Source organism: Zingiber officinale, chromosome 1A (assembly GCF_018446385.1).
Source record: "Zingiber officinale cultivar Zhangliang chromosome 1A, Zo_v1.1, whole genome shotgun sequence".
Taxonomy (NCBI): domain Eukaryota; kingdom Viridiplantae; phylum Streptophyta; class Magnoliopsida; order Zingiberales; family Zingiberaceae; genus Zingiber; species Zingiber officinale.
Window position 1 is genome coordinate 190,657,717 of NC_055987.1, and position 16,224 is coordinate 190,673,940.

General features: G+C 35.5%; 2 protein-coding genes across 2 annotated transcripts; one reads left to right on the forward strand and one right to left on the reverse strand.

Annotated features, from left to right (window-relative positions):
• The first annotated feature begins 1,000 nt into the window (after positions 1 to 1,000).
• Positions 1,001 to 2,744, forward strand: LOC122038846 (anthranilate O-methyltransferase 1-like). Its single transcript, XM_042598802.1, has 5 exons — positions 1,001 to 1,162; positions 1,263 to 1,374; positions 1,470 to 1,877; positions 1,961 to 2,227; positions 2,313 to 2,744. Exons 2-5 carry the CDS (start codon positions 1,285 to 1,287, stop codon positions 2,658 to 2,660), a joined length of 1,113 nt encoding a protein of 370 aa, XP_042454736.1. The 5' UTR covers positions 1,001 to 1,162; positions 1,263 to 1,284; the 3' UTR covers positions 2,661 to 2,744.
• A 2,534-nt stretch (positions 2,745 to 5,278) lies between these two features.
• LOC122008654 lies at positions 5,279 to 6,295 on the reverse strand. The gene is made up of 2 exons (XM_042564463.1): positions 5,668 to 6,295; positions 5,279 to 5,568 (listed from the first exon to the last, which is right to left on the reverse strand). The coding sequence occupies exons 1-2, from the start codon at positions 6,293 to 6,295 to the stop codon at positions 5,279 to 5,281; spliced, it is 918 nt and encodes a 305-aa protein (XP_042420397.1).
• Positions 6,296 to 16,224: the final 9,929 nt, after the last annotated feature.

The following is a 16,224-nucleotide window of genomic DNA, read 5'->3' on the forward strand; positions in this document are numbered from 1 at the left end:
CATCCCCAATTTTTCATCTCCACGATTTTCAGACAGGATCAGTCTCAAAGAGCATTCTTGAACAACAGATGACCAAGTGTATTGTATCATGTCTCACGAGAGCCGTCAATTTGGATTGAGCACATTGGGTTGATCCGCCCCGCCAAACAATTTAAGCGGGTAGGGTTGAAATTTTAGCAACCCAAGTCCGTCGCGGGTTGACCCGCCTTGGCCCGCGACTCTTGATGGGCTTGGGTTGGCTCGCGGGTTAGAAATACATGTAAACTAAATTTTATGTGAATTTATTATGTTATAATTTTAAAATAAAAATAGTACTTTTCATCTCGTATGATTACTTGTTTATGTTCATTTATATTTAAAATATATGTTTATGGATATATTTAATTGATGAAATCTTTTCGAAATAAAATGTTGAAAATATAAAATATTTTTTTTAAAAAAAAAAAATTGATGGGTCCGCCAAACCTGCAATCCATTTTGGATTGTGTTAGGTTAGGTTGGAAATTTTTCAACCCATTAAGTTAACGGATCGGCCTGCTCTACCCTGTCAAATAATTCATCCGTCATAGGCCGACCAGCCTTGCCACGGGTTAACCCATTTCAGAGCTTTATGTCTTACATAGTCTCTGTGTTGACAAAGAAAGCTGTTTATATTCAATCAGTGTTGCTCTCTTATTTCAACTCTTTAACCTACAAAACACCTGCAGAAAATGAATTGAATCCGTCTTCTTCTTGAGAAAACAATTTTTGCAGGAACGGCACAGAACAATTTTTGCTACACGAGAAGAAAACATTTTTTTAAAAAAAAAAGAAATAAAGAAAAATCTTCAGAGGGAAATATAGAAAAATATTTTCTAGACTAAGGAAAATAAAAAGCTTTAAATTTTGATCAATTAATTCAGTGGCATGCTTAATTGACTAGATGAATAGTCAATATGACAACGAAGGTTTGAATTGGCCTTATCTTCACTTTTTGTTTTTGATTTTTGTTTCAAAGAATCTCAATATGATAATATCTTCTCAGTTCTTTGCCTTATTTTCAATCCTCTTACTTGGATTGCAAGCTAAAATGGCATCTTGGATTTGGACGACCACAAAACCATCCTTAGCAAGTATTCGACGAAGAGCTTCTTCAGTCAGTGGCTGTGTCGGAGACTATTATGTCGGTATCTTCTTCTCTTCTTTTTTGGGAGTTTTTTTGGAGTTTAGAACCTACTAATTCTCATCATATATTCACAATAAACATGGCTTGTATATTGTAGAGCTACTTAAAGAGCTAGCAACATGGAGGCTAGGCGAGGAGAGGTTAAACAGACACTTCAAATGATTGGAGGGGATGGAGAATATAGCTATGCCGCTAATTCTTCGGGTCAAGTTAGTTGTTTCAATGTTTTAACCTTATCTCAATCTTAATTATTTTGGTCTGATTTCTAAATAAATTGATATATATGTTCATGTTTGTGATTTAGAGAAAGCTAATTATTATGACAAAATCCATGTTGGAGAATGCCATAGAGCAAATGTTCAAGACCTTGCTCCTTAAGAGAATTACTATTGTCGATCTGGGTTGTTCTTCAGGCCCCAACACCTTGTTAGTGCTCTCTCAAGTTCTTGACATTATCAGTAAGTTATATAAACAATCGAAGGAGGAGACACTTCCAGAAATCCAATTCATCTTGAACGACCTGCCATCGAATGACTTCAACAGTGTTTTTCAATCCTTGGAAGAGTTCAAAAAGAAGATTAAGGAAGAAAGAGAAAACCTACTTATACCATATTATGTTTCAGCTGTTCCAGGGTCATTCCATGGGAGACTTTTTCCTTCTTCGACTGTTCATTTCTTTCACTCTTCCACTAGTCTCCATTGGCTATCTCAGGTCAGCTAATTAGCTTCTTTTTTTTTTTATTAAAATAGATTGATATTTTTATTTTTTATTATTGATAAAAAATAAAATTATAGGTTCCTAAAGAACTTGAGAGGACACAAGGTATTTCACAAAGCAAAGGAAGCATTTCCATCACAAGGACTAGCCCCCCTTGGATAGTAAAAGCATATCAAGAACAATTTCAAAGAGATTTCTCTATATTTCTTAAGTCTCGTTTTGAAGAATTAAGTGTTGGAGGAGGAGCATGGTTAACATTTCCCGGAAGAGATCATGTAGATGGTGACTCATTAAGCCACCTTTCTGAACTATTAGCAGATTCCCTTAATGCGATGGCTGAAGAGGTACCCTTAGCTATTTGAATTTGCAATTACTAGTGTCGATACAAATAAATATGGAACTGAAATGGTTAAATGTTCAAAACTATAGGGGATCATTTCTAAAGCTAAATTGGATGCTTTATATTTTCCGTTCTACGTGCCATTGTTGGAGGAAGTGAAGTCAATAATTCTCGGTGAAAGTTCATTCCATATAGAACAAGCACACTTGCTAAGCAATAACATAGAACTTTACATTGTACAAGATGGGAAGAAGATCGCAAACAGTATTCGTGCCGGGATTGAATCCTTCGTTGCCCATCACTTCGGGGATGCCATCCTCGATGAACTATTTGAAAGATTTGCTGAAAAAATTTCAAGGAGCATTCTTGAAGAAAAGCTCACTAAGTGCAATACATTGAATATTGTCATTGTGTTGAAGAAGAACACTCCACAATAATCATCTAGTGGATGCATTATAAGTAAGCAAACAATCAAATTGTATCAGTAAAATTTACATCCAAGTTCCTTTTCTTCTTCCTTCGGTTGCCGGTTTCGTCAAATTAGTTGTAATCTTTAGTTATTGATGGAATAGGAAGCATGTTGTATTCTAGTTTTATCTTTTGTTTGTCAATCAAACATGGCTTCTTCTTTTTCCATTTAGTTAAATATCATAACTAAATCTTCCAATTTCAACTTAAGGATGTGCATATTGAATTTACTAAAATTCAGTTAGCGTTTAGATTAAAATTTATTGTGAGATGGAGCAACCCCAACAAATTAGAGTGTCTTCAATCATAATCGTCTCATTTATAGAAAGTAAGAATATAGCTATGCCAAAAATTCTTATACTCGAGTTAGTTTGAATATTTTTAACTTTATCTCAATCTTATTTTGGTGTGATCTACATGTTCATGTTTGCATTTAGAGAAAGGCAATTATCATGACAAAATCCATATTGGAGAATGTAATAGAGCAAATTACCCTTGGTTATTTCAAAATTAGGGGATAATTTCTAGAGCTAAATTGGATGCTTTCAACCTTCCATACTACTCGCCTTTGTTGGAGGAAGTGAAGTTAATAATTCTCGATGAAAGTTCATTTCACATAGAACAAGCACACTTGGTAAGCCACACTTGGCTGGAGTATCATGATCCCACAGAGCTTGATATTGTACAAGATGGGAAGAACATCGCAAACAGTTTTCGTGCCGGGACTGAATCCCGGCCGACCGCCGACCGCAGACCACCGGCCGCCCGCCTGCCGCCGGCCGACTGGCGGCCAGCGGCGGCGGTCGGCGCCCGACAGCGACGGTCGGCAACCGGCGGCGGCGGCGATCGGCGGGCGGCGACGATGGTCGGCGGCCGGTAGCTGCCGCAAGCTCCGGCAGAAGTGCGGCGACCGTCAGTAGAGGTCGTAGGACATTTTTGTCATTTTATAATAATACAAATTACATTCCTGATAAAAAATAATAGATATCAAACAAAAGAATGTAATCATCCTTGTAATCAAATATTACATACATTACATTTCCAAACATAGTAATGTAATCAAGATTACATTACATTACATTACAAATTTGATTATATTACAAGCTAGATTACATTACACCCAACCAAACGTAGCCTAAGTGTAATATATGTGTATTGGTTTGAATGTTAATATAATGATATTAATGTGGAGATTAGATATCTTGGTCCATAAAAAAGTAAATCAGGGGATGGACCATCTATAATTGCGGTCGGATCCTGACCGCGATTCAACCACAATTAGTTGTGATCCCTTCCTGCGTTCACCGTCCCCACCAGATTATAGTTTTGATCTGAGATCAGGTTGTTGAGCACTAAGCGAAGGGCGGCCTCCAGCCGCCTGCTCTAATCCAAACTATAACTTGATGGGAACGATGAACCCAGAGAGGGATCATAATCAATTGTAGTCGGATCGTGGACACAATCCAACTGCAATTGTGAGTGATCCATCTCCTGGTCCACTTTTTTGTGGACCAGAAGATCTATTCCGTGATCCAACTGCAATTGCTAGTGGTTTATTTCCTAATCCATTTTTTCATGAACCAAAAGATATGCTTCCGTTAATGTGTGAGTATTATAACACTTATCTATATTAATTTGTAACACCTCCATCCATATATATAGGGTCGGTATTAGAAGAACCGTTAATATAGCAAATCTATATTTTCTTTATAACACCATTCGAGTATTATAATATCTACTTATTAACATCTCTCTTATATAAATGGTTGATTACCCATATTAATTCAAGAATATTAACAAATGAAGGTACTTTAGTATTTAATATATTTTGAATAAAAATTAAAAAGAATGCTCTTAATTTCGGTTAGAATTTATCACGCTCTATTCTATTTCCATTCAAAAAATTTATTTATTATATTTTACAGTTTTTCTCATTTCGGGCTGAGGTGGCCCATGTGAACAAAATTTTCTTATTTCAGGCTGAGGTGGGCCTGGTCTATGCCAGCTCGGACACGGCCGATTGGGTCCTTAGAACATCTACAATGGTTAGAATCCATTGTAAACTCCTTCATTGTCACGTCTGCGTCACATCAAAAGTTAAAAACCTCATACCTTTTTTTACTATAAAAAAACCTCTCAACAACGTCTTCATGAGTCCCACACTTTCATTATATATATTTCATTATCTCATCTTCATATTTACATTTTATATAATTAAATTTTAATAAAATTTAAATTCATAAATTACTAACATAAAATAATTTTCATAATTAAAAAAATTACATAAATATCACAATACATATATCGCAATTAATAAATTATTTTTTCATTGATTACAATTATAGCGTGTCGAGATATACTCAACTAAGTCGGCTCGAAGTTGATGATGTAGCTGATTATCACGTAGCTCGTAATTTCTGCGGATGTATGCTTGGAATTCTTGAGTAGAGCCTTGAAATATTTGTGATTGAGAATCTGCTTCATCGTTCGACCAATTGACTACTGCATCTCCCTCATTCTCAATAATCATGTTGTGCAAAATAATACAGGTATACATGATGTCCTTCAAATTATCCTTGTACCAAAATCATCCTGGACCTTTTATCATTGCCCATCGTGATTGGAGCACCTCAAATGCCCTCTCGACATCCTTTCTCGCGGCCTCTTGTCGTTCCTTAAATATTTTTCTTTTGGGATCCTGGGGACATGGAAAGCTCTTGACGAAAGTAGCCCATTCTGGATAGATCCCATCGGTCAAATAGTATCCTTTTGTATATTGTGTATTATTAATCATAAAATTAACCTCGGGTGTATTCCCTTGTAAGACGTCGTTGAATAACGGTGATTCGTTAAGCACATTGATATCATTGCGTGACCCTGCAATCCCAAAAAAGGCATGTCATATCCAAAAGTCCGAAGATGCAACGACTTCGAGCACAATTGTTGGGACGCCATGATCTCCTCGAGTAAACTGGCCTTTCCAAGCGACAGGACAATTTTTCCATTGCCAATGCATATAATCAAGACTGCTCAACATGCCAGGGAAACCATGTCTCTGCTCATGCATTTCAAGCAAGTGTTGGATATCAGCAGCATTAGGTCTTCTTAAATATTGGGCCCCGAACACTTCAATTACACATCGACAAAAGTTTAATAAACATTGAATGACAGTTGTTTCAGCAATCCGTAGATACTCATCATAATGATCAGCAGGGACTCCATACGCCAATTGACGAATAGCCGCTGTGCATTTCTGAAGTGGTGACAAACCTTTTTTCCCCGCTGCATCGACCTTCCATTGAAAATATTCGGAATGATTTTTCACAGCATCAACTATACGAAGGAATAACTCTTTTTTCATTCGAAATCGACATCGAAATATGTCATCGGGATATACCGGATCATCAGATAAGTAATCATTGAAAAGACGAGCATGTCCAACTTCACGATCCCGATTCAAATACCTTCTCCTCTGTTTTCTACCGGAAGAACTTTGAGCTCTTTGACGTACCGTTTGTCGCTGCTCATATAGTTGGAGCATTCTTCGTTCATCTATATCCTCCGCATCTTCCGCCAATTCATTTCTCCAGAATTCCTGGAGCATAGATCGATCTGGATTTTGAGTCATTTGAAATAAATCAAGATATTTTTGTGGTTGAAAAATATAGAGAGTTGAGGAAAGAAATCGAAAGCAAAGATAAGATGAATGAAAAATATGAAATCGATCATATATTTATAAAAAAAATAAATTTAAAAAATAAAGTTAACCGTTGAACAACAGCTAAAATAGTCGTTGTTCAACGGCTAGTATACCAAATCTATTACTGTGACCATTGTTTTTTTTTAATTATTAAAAAAAATAATATAAAAAAATAAAAAACACTATGGGAGGGAGGTTTCTCCCTCATGACACGTACGCAATAATAATAATAATAATATTTTATGTAATGAAAATAAATTATGGGCATAATCAAGATTTTCAATTAGAAGAGCAAATTCAATAAATTAAAAAATTAATACAACATAAAATATTTAACTTTTTCATTCTAATTGAAACCATGATTCGTCAATGGTAGACCTCCATTCCGATTTAAATAGCTGAAAAAATAAATTATTTGTAAAGGACGGCTCGGAAGAAAAGCTAAAACAAACTGTTGATTTTGAAAAAAAAAAAATATATAGAGAAGAGAAGAATTTAAATAGCTGGAAAAATAAATTATTTGTAAAGGACGGCTCGGAAGAAAAGCTAAAACAAACTGTTGATTTTAAAAAAAAAAAATAGAGAAGAGATGATAGGAAAGAAGAAGTAATAGAGGAGAGTTTTGTTGATCTGTTAAGCAATGACACAAAGAGAAGGTAAGGTAAAATAAGATTATTTTTGTGGGGCCAATAAAATCCTAGAAAAATACAAGAAGGAGAAGAAGAAGAAGATGTGAGAATTGAGGGCTACTTTTATTGTTGAAAGAGGACAACAACTTATGCTGAGTTAGAAGAAAATAGAAGAAAAAATAGCTCTTGGGCTTGAGAAGAGAAGAGGAAACACGGTAGGTTTACTTTCGTTGTGTAGGGAGACAAAAAAAGAAAGCAAAAGTTTTTTCAAAAATATCCTAATTTATTTTAAATCGATTAAACCCATTTAAACATTAAATTTTGTTCAGTCGTAGTTTAATCAAATCAATCTCGATTTGAACAAACGTAATCCTTATCTTCGCATCTACCCATTCGATTTACTTTGTGTTGGTTGCTACTCGGAAAACTTAGAGGTTCCACTGTACAAAAATTTTGTACAAAGGTCTGAACCTATTTCCTAGCTACCATGTGTTCTTTTAAATTAAATTTTGGATCGCCTGCGGAACTTAACACGTTTGATCCAAAACTTAATCTATTTGTTCTTTTAGGTTTTGACTTGGATCTCTTACGGAACTTAACACGTTCGACCCAAATCACCTTAAGTTATTAATTCCATTAAATATTAATTTCCATAATTGGTTCCCAGTACTGACGTGGCAAGGCACACGACCTTCTTGGATATGGGAGCAACCACCATCGACTAGACAAAACCTTTTATAGAAAGCTAATATTTAATTTCCTAAAATAACTTTAGGTTAACCGAAAAGAACAATCAAATCACAAGGAAAAGAAAAAACAAAAGAACACAACATCGAAAAACATATTCGAAATTCTAGAATCGTAAGCCTCTTGTATTTGGTATTATTTCCATAAATAACTAGTATGATGCGGAAAGAAAAATTACTAGTTATACCTTGTAGAAAAACCTCTTGATCTTCTACCGTATTCCTCTTCTAACCTCGGACGTTGTGTGGGCAACGATCTTCCGAGATGAGAAACCACCAAGCACCTTCTTCTTCTCCTAGCTAGGTTCGGCCAACACAAAGAAGCTTCACCAAGGACGAAGAACAAAACACCAACCAAGCTCCAAGGGATACAAGCTTTCTCTCCTTCTTCTTCTTCTTCTCTAAGTAGTATCCGACCACCACAAGAACTCCAAGCAAGAGATAAGTTTCGGCCACCACAAAAGAGGAAGAAAGGAAGAGGATGGCCGTCCACAATAATATTCTCCAAGGATGAATAATTTCGGCCACCACCAATGCTCCAAGGGATGCTAGAGATGAGACTTGCTTTCTCTCCTTCTTCTCCTTCCTTGATCCGGCCACAAACAAAAGCTCCACCAAGAAGATAGGTTTCGGCCAACAAGAGGAGAAGAGAGAAAGGGAAGGGTCGGCCACCACACCAAAGAAAAGAGGGAGAAAAATAATAGAGGTTGTTCACCATAAAGGCACCCCTACCCCTTCTTTTATATTCCTTGGCTTTGGTAAATAAGGAAATTTATTTATAATAAAATTTCCTTAACTTTTCTTGACAACAATTAATTAAGAAAAAATTAAATAAATTTTCCTAATTAATTGTATGTGGTCGGCCACCTCATGTAGAGCAAATAGGATAATTTTAATCAACAATTAAAACTTCCTTTTTTTGTCTTTGGAAATTTTAAAAAATAAAATTTCCTTTTAAAATCCCTTCATGGTTGATAAAAAGAAATTTCTATAATTTTAATTTTCAACATGTGAATAATTTTTCAGAGAAAAAAAAATAAAATATCTTTCCAATCTACAAATAAGGAAAGAGATCTAATCTCTTTATTTTAATCTTTTTGTAGATCTTTTTAAAGAGAGATATTTTAATTTTAATTCTCTGTAATAAATTATATCTTCCACATAATAAAAATTAAAATTAAAATTCTTTTTAATTTAATGGGGGCCGACCACCTAAGCTTGGGTTCAAGCTAGGGCCGGCCACCCATGAACCAAGGCTTGGCCGGCCCTAGCTTGAACCACAAGCTAGCTTGGCCGGCCTCTTTCTCATGGGTATGAAGGTGGGTATAGGTGGGTATAGTACTCTATAAATAAGAGGCTACGATAGGGACCGAGAGGAGGAATTGATTTTGGTCTCCCGATAAAATTAAGCATCCCGTGTTCGCCCCGAACACACAACTTAATTTTATCAATAATAATTCATTCCACTAGAGAACTATTATTGAACTACCTCACCAATCCCAAATTACATTTTTGGGCTCCTTCTTATTATGAGTGTGTTAGTCTCCCTGTGTTTAAGATATCGAATGTCCACTAATTAAGTGAGTTACTGACAAATCATTTAATTAATATCTTAGTCCAAGAGTAGTACCACTCAACCTTATTATCATGTCGAACTAAGTCCACCTGCAGGGTTTAACATGACAATCCTTATAAGCTCCTCTTGATGACATTATCAACCTAGTATCTCTAGGACACAGTTTCCTTTTATAATCAACAACACACACTATAAGTGATACCATTTCCCAACTTATCGGGCTTATTGATTTATCGAACTAAATCTCACCCATTGATAAATTAAAGAAATAAATATCAAATATATGTGCTTGTTATTATATTAGGATTAAGAGTACACACTTCCATAATAACCGAGGTCTTTGTTTCTTTATAAAGTCAGTATAAAAGAAACGACCTCAAATGGTCCTACTAAATACACTCTGAGTGTACTAGTGTAATTATACAGTCAAGATAAACTGATACCTAATTACACTACGACCTTCCAATGGTTTGTTCCTTTCCATTATGGTCGTGAGCTACTGTTTATAATTTATAAGATACTGATAACATGATCCTCTGTGTGTGACACCACACACCATGTTATCTATAATATAAATTAATTGAATAACTACATTTATCATAAATGTAGACATTTGACCAATGTGATTCTTATTTCTAGATAAATGTTTATACCAAAAGCTAGGCTTTTAGTATACACTCTAACAATCTCCCACTTATACTAAAAGACTAAGCTATCACTATACATCTGATTCCTAACCCTTCAACATGTCCATCAAAAGCTCTTGCCTTAAGGACCTCGGTGGAAGGATCTATAGGTCATCACCTGATGCAATCTAGGCAGCAACAACTTCTCCTCGTTTATACGATTTCTCGTATTGGGTGGTACTTGCGTTCTATTGTGTTTACTTGCCTTTATAGACTTATGGTTTCTTCGAGTTTGCTACTGCACCAATATTATTACAATAAATTGTAATAATCTTTGGACAAACCAGAAATCATATCTAAGTCTATCTTGAGATTATTGAGTCATTCAGCTTTTATAGCTACCTCAGAGGCTTGCCATATACTAAGCTTCTATGGTGGAGTCCAGAAAAACACCTATGCTTATCACTCTTCCATAGTTATGACTTTACCTCCTAAAGTAAACACAAAAACCCTGAGGTTGACTTATTATTGTCCCTATCCGATTGGAAGTTAAAATCCATGCAACCCACAAGGATCAAATTAACTGCCTTGTAAGCTAGCATATAATCTCTAGTGCCTCTAAGGTACTTCAATATATGCTTTACTGAAGTCCACTGTCCTTGTCTAGAGTTATTTTGATATCTGCCAACTATGCCCTTGGCAAAACAGATTTCTTATCTCGTGCATAGCATTCATTAGGCTTCCGACAGCCGAAGCATAAAGAACTGCCTTTATTTCCTTTATCTCCTTTGATGTCTACAGAAACATATCTTTAGATAAAGTTACTCCATCCTGAAAAGATAAGAAACCTTTCTTGGAGTTTTGCATGCTTTAAAACGAGCAAGGATTTTTCCGATGTATGAAGCTTGGGATAAGTAAAATATTCTTTTCTTGCGATCCCTTATTACTTTGATCTCAAGAATATATTCATTCTCCCAAGTCCTTTATATCGAATTGTTTGGACAACCATACCCTTACTTCTGACAACATTTTGATATTGTTTCCAACTACCAAAAATGTTATCTACGTATAGTACAAGAAATACCACCACGCTTCCATCACACTTTTTGTATACACAAGACTTACCCGGTTACTAAATGAATCCAAAGGCCTGGATTACTTTGATAAACTGGATGTTCCAAGACCTTGAAGCTTTGTATCAGTCCATAGACTGATTGAGCTTGCACACAAGATGCTCTTAGCCCTTTGCAATGAACCCTTCTGGTTGCTTTATATGGATGCTTTCTTCAAGACTTCCATTAAGGAATGCTGTCTTGACATCCACTTACCAAATAGATAAAAGAATCCGGATAGACTTAAGCATGGCTACCAGTGAAAAAAGTTTCCTTTTTCATCAAGCCTTGCTTTGAAGGTTTCTACCTCCCTGTCTATCCCTCTTTTTTCCTATTATAGACCTTTTACACCCAAAGGCTTTTACACCACTTGGTGGTTCTACAAGCTTCCAGATTTTATTAGAATACATATATTCTAATTCTATTATTCATTACTCTTTGCCAAGATGCTGCATATTTATCTTGGAGTGCTTCGTCATATGTCCGGAGATCAGGTTCATGTCCTTCAGGGATCGAGTTCAAAAACTCTTCCAAAACATGAATCTTTTAAGGTTGCTTAACAACCCTCCCACTACGACAAGACATTTTCTGCAATTGTGTATCATTTGTGATACGTGTTGCAGTTTTCTTGTGGTATCTCATCTTGTACAGTTGGTACTAGATTAGACATGTCTTTTATTATTTCCTTAAGAACAAATTTACTTATGAGCACGTGGCTCATTATATAGTCCTTTTAAAATCAGTCATTGATGCTAACAATGACCTTCTGATTTTTAAGACTATAAACCTACTTTTGTTTATCTAGGATAACTTACAAACAAGTGAACTCCTATCCAACTTATTATTATCTCTCTTTAACATATGTGCTGGATTACCTGAATCCGAATATACTTCAAAATAGGCTTATGCCTATTCAGCAATTCTATATGAGTAGAGAGTTCTAACTTGGAAGGTACTATGTTCACTTTCGTTTTCAGAGTTTTATCCTTAAAACAAATTTGGTAATTTTCTGAATAACTCATCATCTATCTAATTATTCCATAAGAGTCCTTTACCTTCTTTCTACTACACCATTCTGTTGGGGTGTACCAGATGCAGTTAGTTGGGATTGAAATCCAACTACTGATAAGTGACTCCTAAAATCTCTCAAGAGGTACTTTCCACTACGATCTTCCATAGTGACTTTTTACTTTAACATTTCTCCGCATCAACCTTGTACTCTTTGAACTAATCAAAGTACTTAGTCTTGCGGTACATTAAGTAAATTTATTTGTATCTTGAATAGTTGTCTATAAAATAGAAAAAATATTCAATACTACCTCTTGTCTGGATAGTCATAGGATCACACAAATCAGAATGAACCGATTTCAACATATCTTTGACTCCATACCCCTTGGACTTAAAAGCTTCTTGGTTATTTTCCTTCCAAGTAAGACTCGCAGGTTGGAAATATTTCCACTACCAATGAACCCAAAAGTTCATTAGCTACCAATGAATCCTACTCAAGTATAACCTAGCTTTTAGATGCCAAAGATATAATTGGTTCATTTCCGAAGGTTGCTTTCTCTTAAAATTAGAAGATGTGTTACTTATTTCCATTTGTTGCATCGTGGGAGTTATTAGATTATAAATTGTCAACCATCATACCAGAATAGATAACTTCCCTATTTTTCTTGATAACAACTTTGTTATCAAAATAGACACAATATCTATAATAGTTTAGAAACTGAAATCAGGTTCTTTCTAAACTTGGTACGTAAAGACAATTACTTAAAATCCAAATTTTATTCTTATCAAAAGATAAACATCTCCCACTGCAACAGCTACCACTTTTACAGTAGTGTCCATGTGGATGGTGATTTACCTTTCATTTAGTTGTCGGGTTTCCTGGAACCCTGCAATGAATTGCAGACATGATTAATGGCATCTTGTATCTACACTCCAGGTTCTGGTAGATAACACCACTAGACATGTTTCAACTAATGAATTAAATACACCTAAATTGTTCTTAGTTCTAAGAAGATCACCTTAATGTCCAAGTCCTATTTCCAATCATTACAATTGGGACTACTAAGTCTTTTTCTATAGTATGACTACTAGGATTGACAAACATCCTAAGAATCACAAAAATATTTGGTCAAGATCAACTCCTTAAAATCTCCATGAATTTTGTGTATACAAAATCGAAGAGGAGATTTTATTCATTAATTTTATTATCTCGTCAACTTTACTTTATGACGAATAAAATTAATAGTTGATCTGTCTTTGATCAAATATTTGGTCAAAACTCTTTGAATTTAAAATAACATTGATTCCTCAAACAATATTATTTAAATTCACCAACACCTCAAACACCGTGAATTTTGCATGCCACGTTAGTGTGGACGTATACAAATTCATCATTTGTAAGAGGAGGGTTTTACCCATTGACTATCTTGTCAATATAACTTTTGACAAATAAAATTACCTCAAACACCATGAATCTTGTATGCCACGTTAGTGTGGACGTATACAAATTCAAACATTTGTAAGAGGGGTTTATTAATTTTATTATATTGCCAATCTAGTTTTATGACAAATCAATAGTTGGTTTCCCTTTGGTCACACAAGTGATAGTAGTGACTCCGTTGGGGAGGATACTATTAAATGTGTCTAAGTGTATACCATTACTTGACACTAAGTCCATTAATAAGATTATGCCCCTTCCGTTGGGGAAGATCACACGCTCTTAATTAACTTCCTATAGTCATCCAAAAATGGAAGTCTGTTCTAGTGATCCACAAACAAGCTCATCCGTTATGGAGGAAGGCACTCAGAGCCAACGCGCAAGCTTGTTTGCATCACTTACAAACCAGTAATGGAGACCATGGGGTTTACTTAAAAATCCCTCTCCCACTTAGTTATTTATAAATGAGGAATTTTAACTATGCTAGCCTACTAAATATGTAAACCAACATGCACACACAGCACAATATAAAAGCAATAAATAGAAAATCTAATTTTCAACTATTATGGCTTTTATCTCTAGTTGTCCTCCGTGTGTTGTCATCCCAAGCTGCTGCCATATTTGGCCACCGCCACCAGGACTGGCTGTCGCATCCATCTTGCTCCTAGTTCCGCTGCTCCTCTGGTCCTTAGAAGGTTCCACGCTTTGCAAGATTCGATCCGCGACATAAATAGAATTTTACATTTTTGATCCTATATTCCATAAAATGAATGTACATGTATCTAGATCAAAACTAAAATCCTAATCAAACTAAATACAGCTCCAGCTGTATTTTATAATACAATCATGCACACACATATAAATGCCCTTGACATGTCCAAGGGTCCAATCACACACATAATAACTAAAATCCATAATAGTTGGATCCTGCATCCACAAAGTTAGCACATCCTACTATTAACCTGCCTAAATTATGTATGACATGTGCATAATTAAACTAATACCAAATACACAGAGGCAAAACCCTAGCTCTGATACCAATTGTTAGTTGCTACTCGGAAAACCTAGAGGTTCCACTGTACAAAAAATTTGTACAAAGGTCTGAACCTATTTCCTAGCTACCATGTGTTCTTTTAAATTAAATTTTGGATCGCCTGCGGAACTTAACACGTTTGATCCAAAACTTAATCTATTTGTTCTTTTAGGTTTTGACTTGGATCCCTTGCGGAACTTAACACGTTCGACCCAAATCACCTTAAGTTATTAATTCCATTAAATATTAATTTCCATAATTGGTTCCCAGTACTGACGTGGCGAGGCACACGGCCTTCTTGGATATGGGAGCAACCACCACCGACTAGACAAAACCTTTTATAGAAAGCTAATATTTAATTTCCTAAAATAACTTTAGGTTAACCGAAAAGAACAATCAAATCACAAGGAAAAGAAAAAACAAAAAAACACAACATCAAAAAACATATTCGAAATTCTAGAATCGTAAGCCTCTTGTATTTGGTATTATTTCCATAAATAACTAGTATGATGCGGAAAGAAAAATTACTAGTTATACCTTGTAGAAAAACCTCTTGATCTTCTACCGTATTCCTCTTCTAACCTCGGACGTTGTGTGGGCAACGATCTTCCGAGATGAGAAACCACCAAGCACCTTCTTCTTCTCCTAGCTAGGTTCGGCCAACACAAAAAAGCTTCACCAAGGACGAAGAACAAAACACCAACCAAGCTCCAAGGGATACAAGCTTTCTCTCCTTCTTCTTCTTCTTCTCCAAGTAGTATCCGGCCACCACAAGAACTCCAAGCAAGAGATAAGTTTCGGCCACCACAAAAGAGGAAGAAAGGAAGAGGATGGCCGGCCACAATAATATTCTTCAAGGATGAATAATTTCGGCCACCACCAATGCTCCAAGGGATGCTAGAGATGAGACTTGCTTTCTCTCCTTCTTCTCCTTCCTTGATCCGGCCACAAACAAAAGCTCCACCAAGAAGATAGGTTTCAGCCAACAAGAGGAGAAGAGAGAAAGGGAAGGGCCGGCCACCACACCAAAGAAAAGAGGGAGAAAAATAATAGAGGTTGTTCACCATAAAGGCACCCCTACCCCTTCTTTTATATTCCTTGGCTTTGGTAAATAAGGAAATTTATTTATAATAAAATTTCCTTAACTTTCCTTGACAACAATTAATTAAGAAAAAATTAAATAAATTTTCCTAATTAATTGTATGTGGCCGGCCACCTCATGTAGAGCAAATAGGATAATTTTAATCAACAATTAAAACTTCCTTTTTTTGTCTTTGGAAATTTAAAAAAATAAAATTTCCTTATAAAATCCCTTCATGGTTGATAAAAAGAAATTTCTATAATTTTAATTTTCAACATGTGAATAATTTTTCAGAGAGAAAAAAATAAAATATCTTTCCAATCTACAAATAAGGAAAGAGATCTAATCTCTTTCTTTTAATCTTTTTGTAGATCTTTTTAAAGAGAGATATTTTAATTTTAATTCTCTGTAATAAATTATATCTTCCACATAATAAAAATTAAAATTAAAATTCTTTTTAATTTAATGGGGGCCGCCACCTAAGCTTGGGTTCAAGCTTGGCCACCCATGAAGGCTTGGCCGACCCTAGCTTGAACCACAAGCTAGCTTGGCCGCCCCTTTCTCATGGGTATGAAGGTGGGTAT

Coding starts and splice junctions, on each gene's coding strand:
- LOC122038846 (XM_042598802.1), top strand. CDS start 1,285: ATGGAGGCTAGGCGAGGAGAGGTTAAACAGACACTTCAAATGATTGGA. Junction 1,375..1,469: donor CCGCTAATTCTTCGGGTCAA/GTTAGTTGTTTC, acceptor TTTGTGATTTAG/AGAAAGCTAATTATTATGAC. Junction 2,228..2,312: donor TTAATGCGATGGCTGAAGAG/GTACCCTTAGCT, acceptor TCAAAACTATAG/GGGATCATTTCTAAAGCTAA.
- LOC122008654 (XM_042564463.1), bottom strand. CDS start 6,295: ATGCTCCAGGAATTCTGGAGAAATGAATTGGCGGAAGATGCGGAGGAT. Junction 5,569..5,667: donor TTGTCCTGTCGCTTGGAAAG/GCCAGTTTACTC, acceptor TTGGGATTGCAG/GGTCACGCAATGATATCAAT.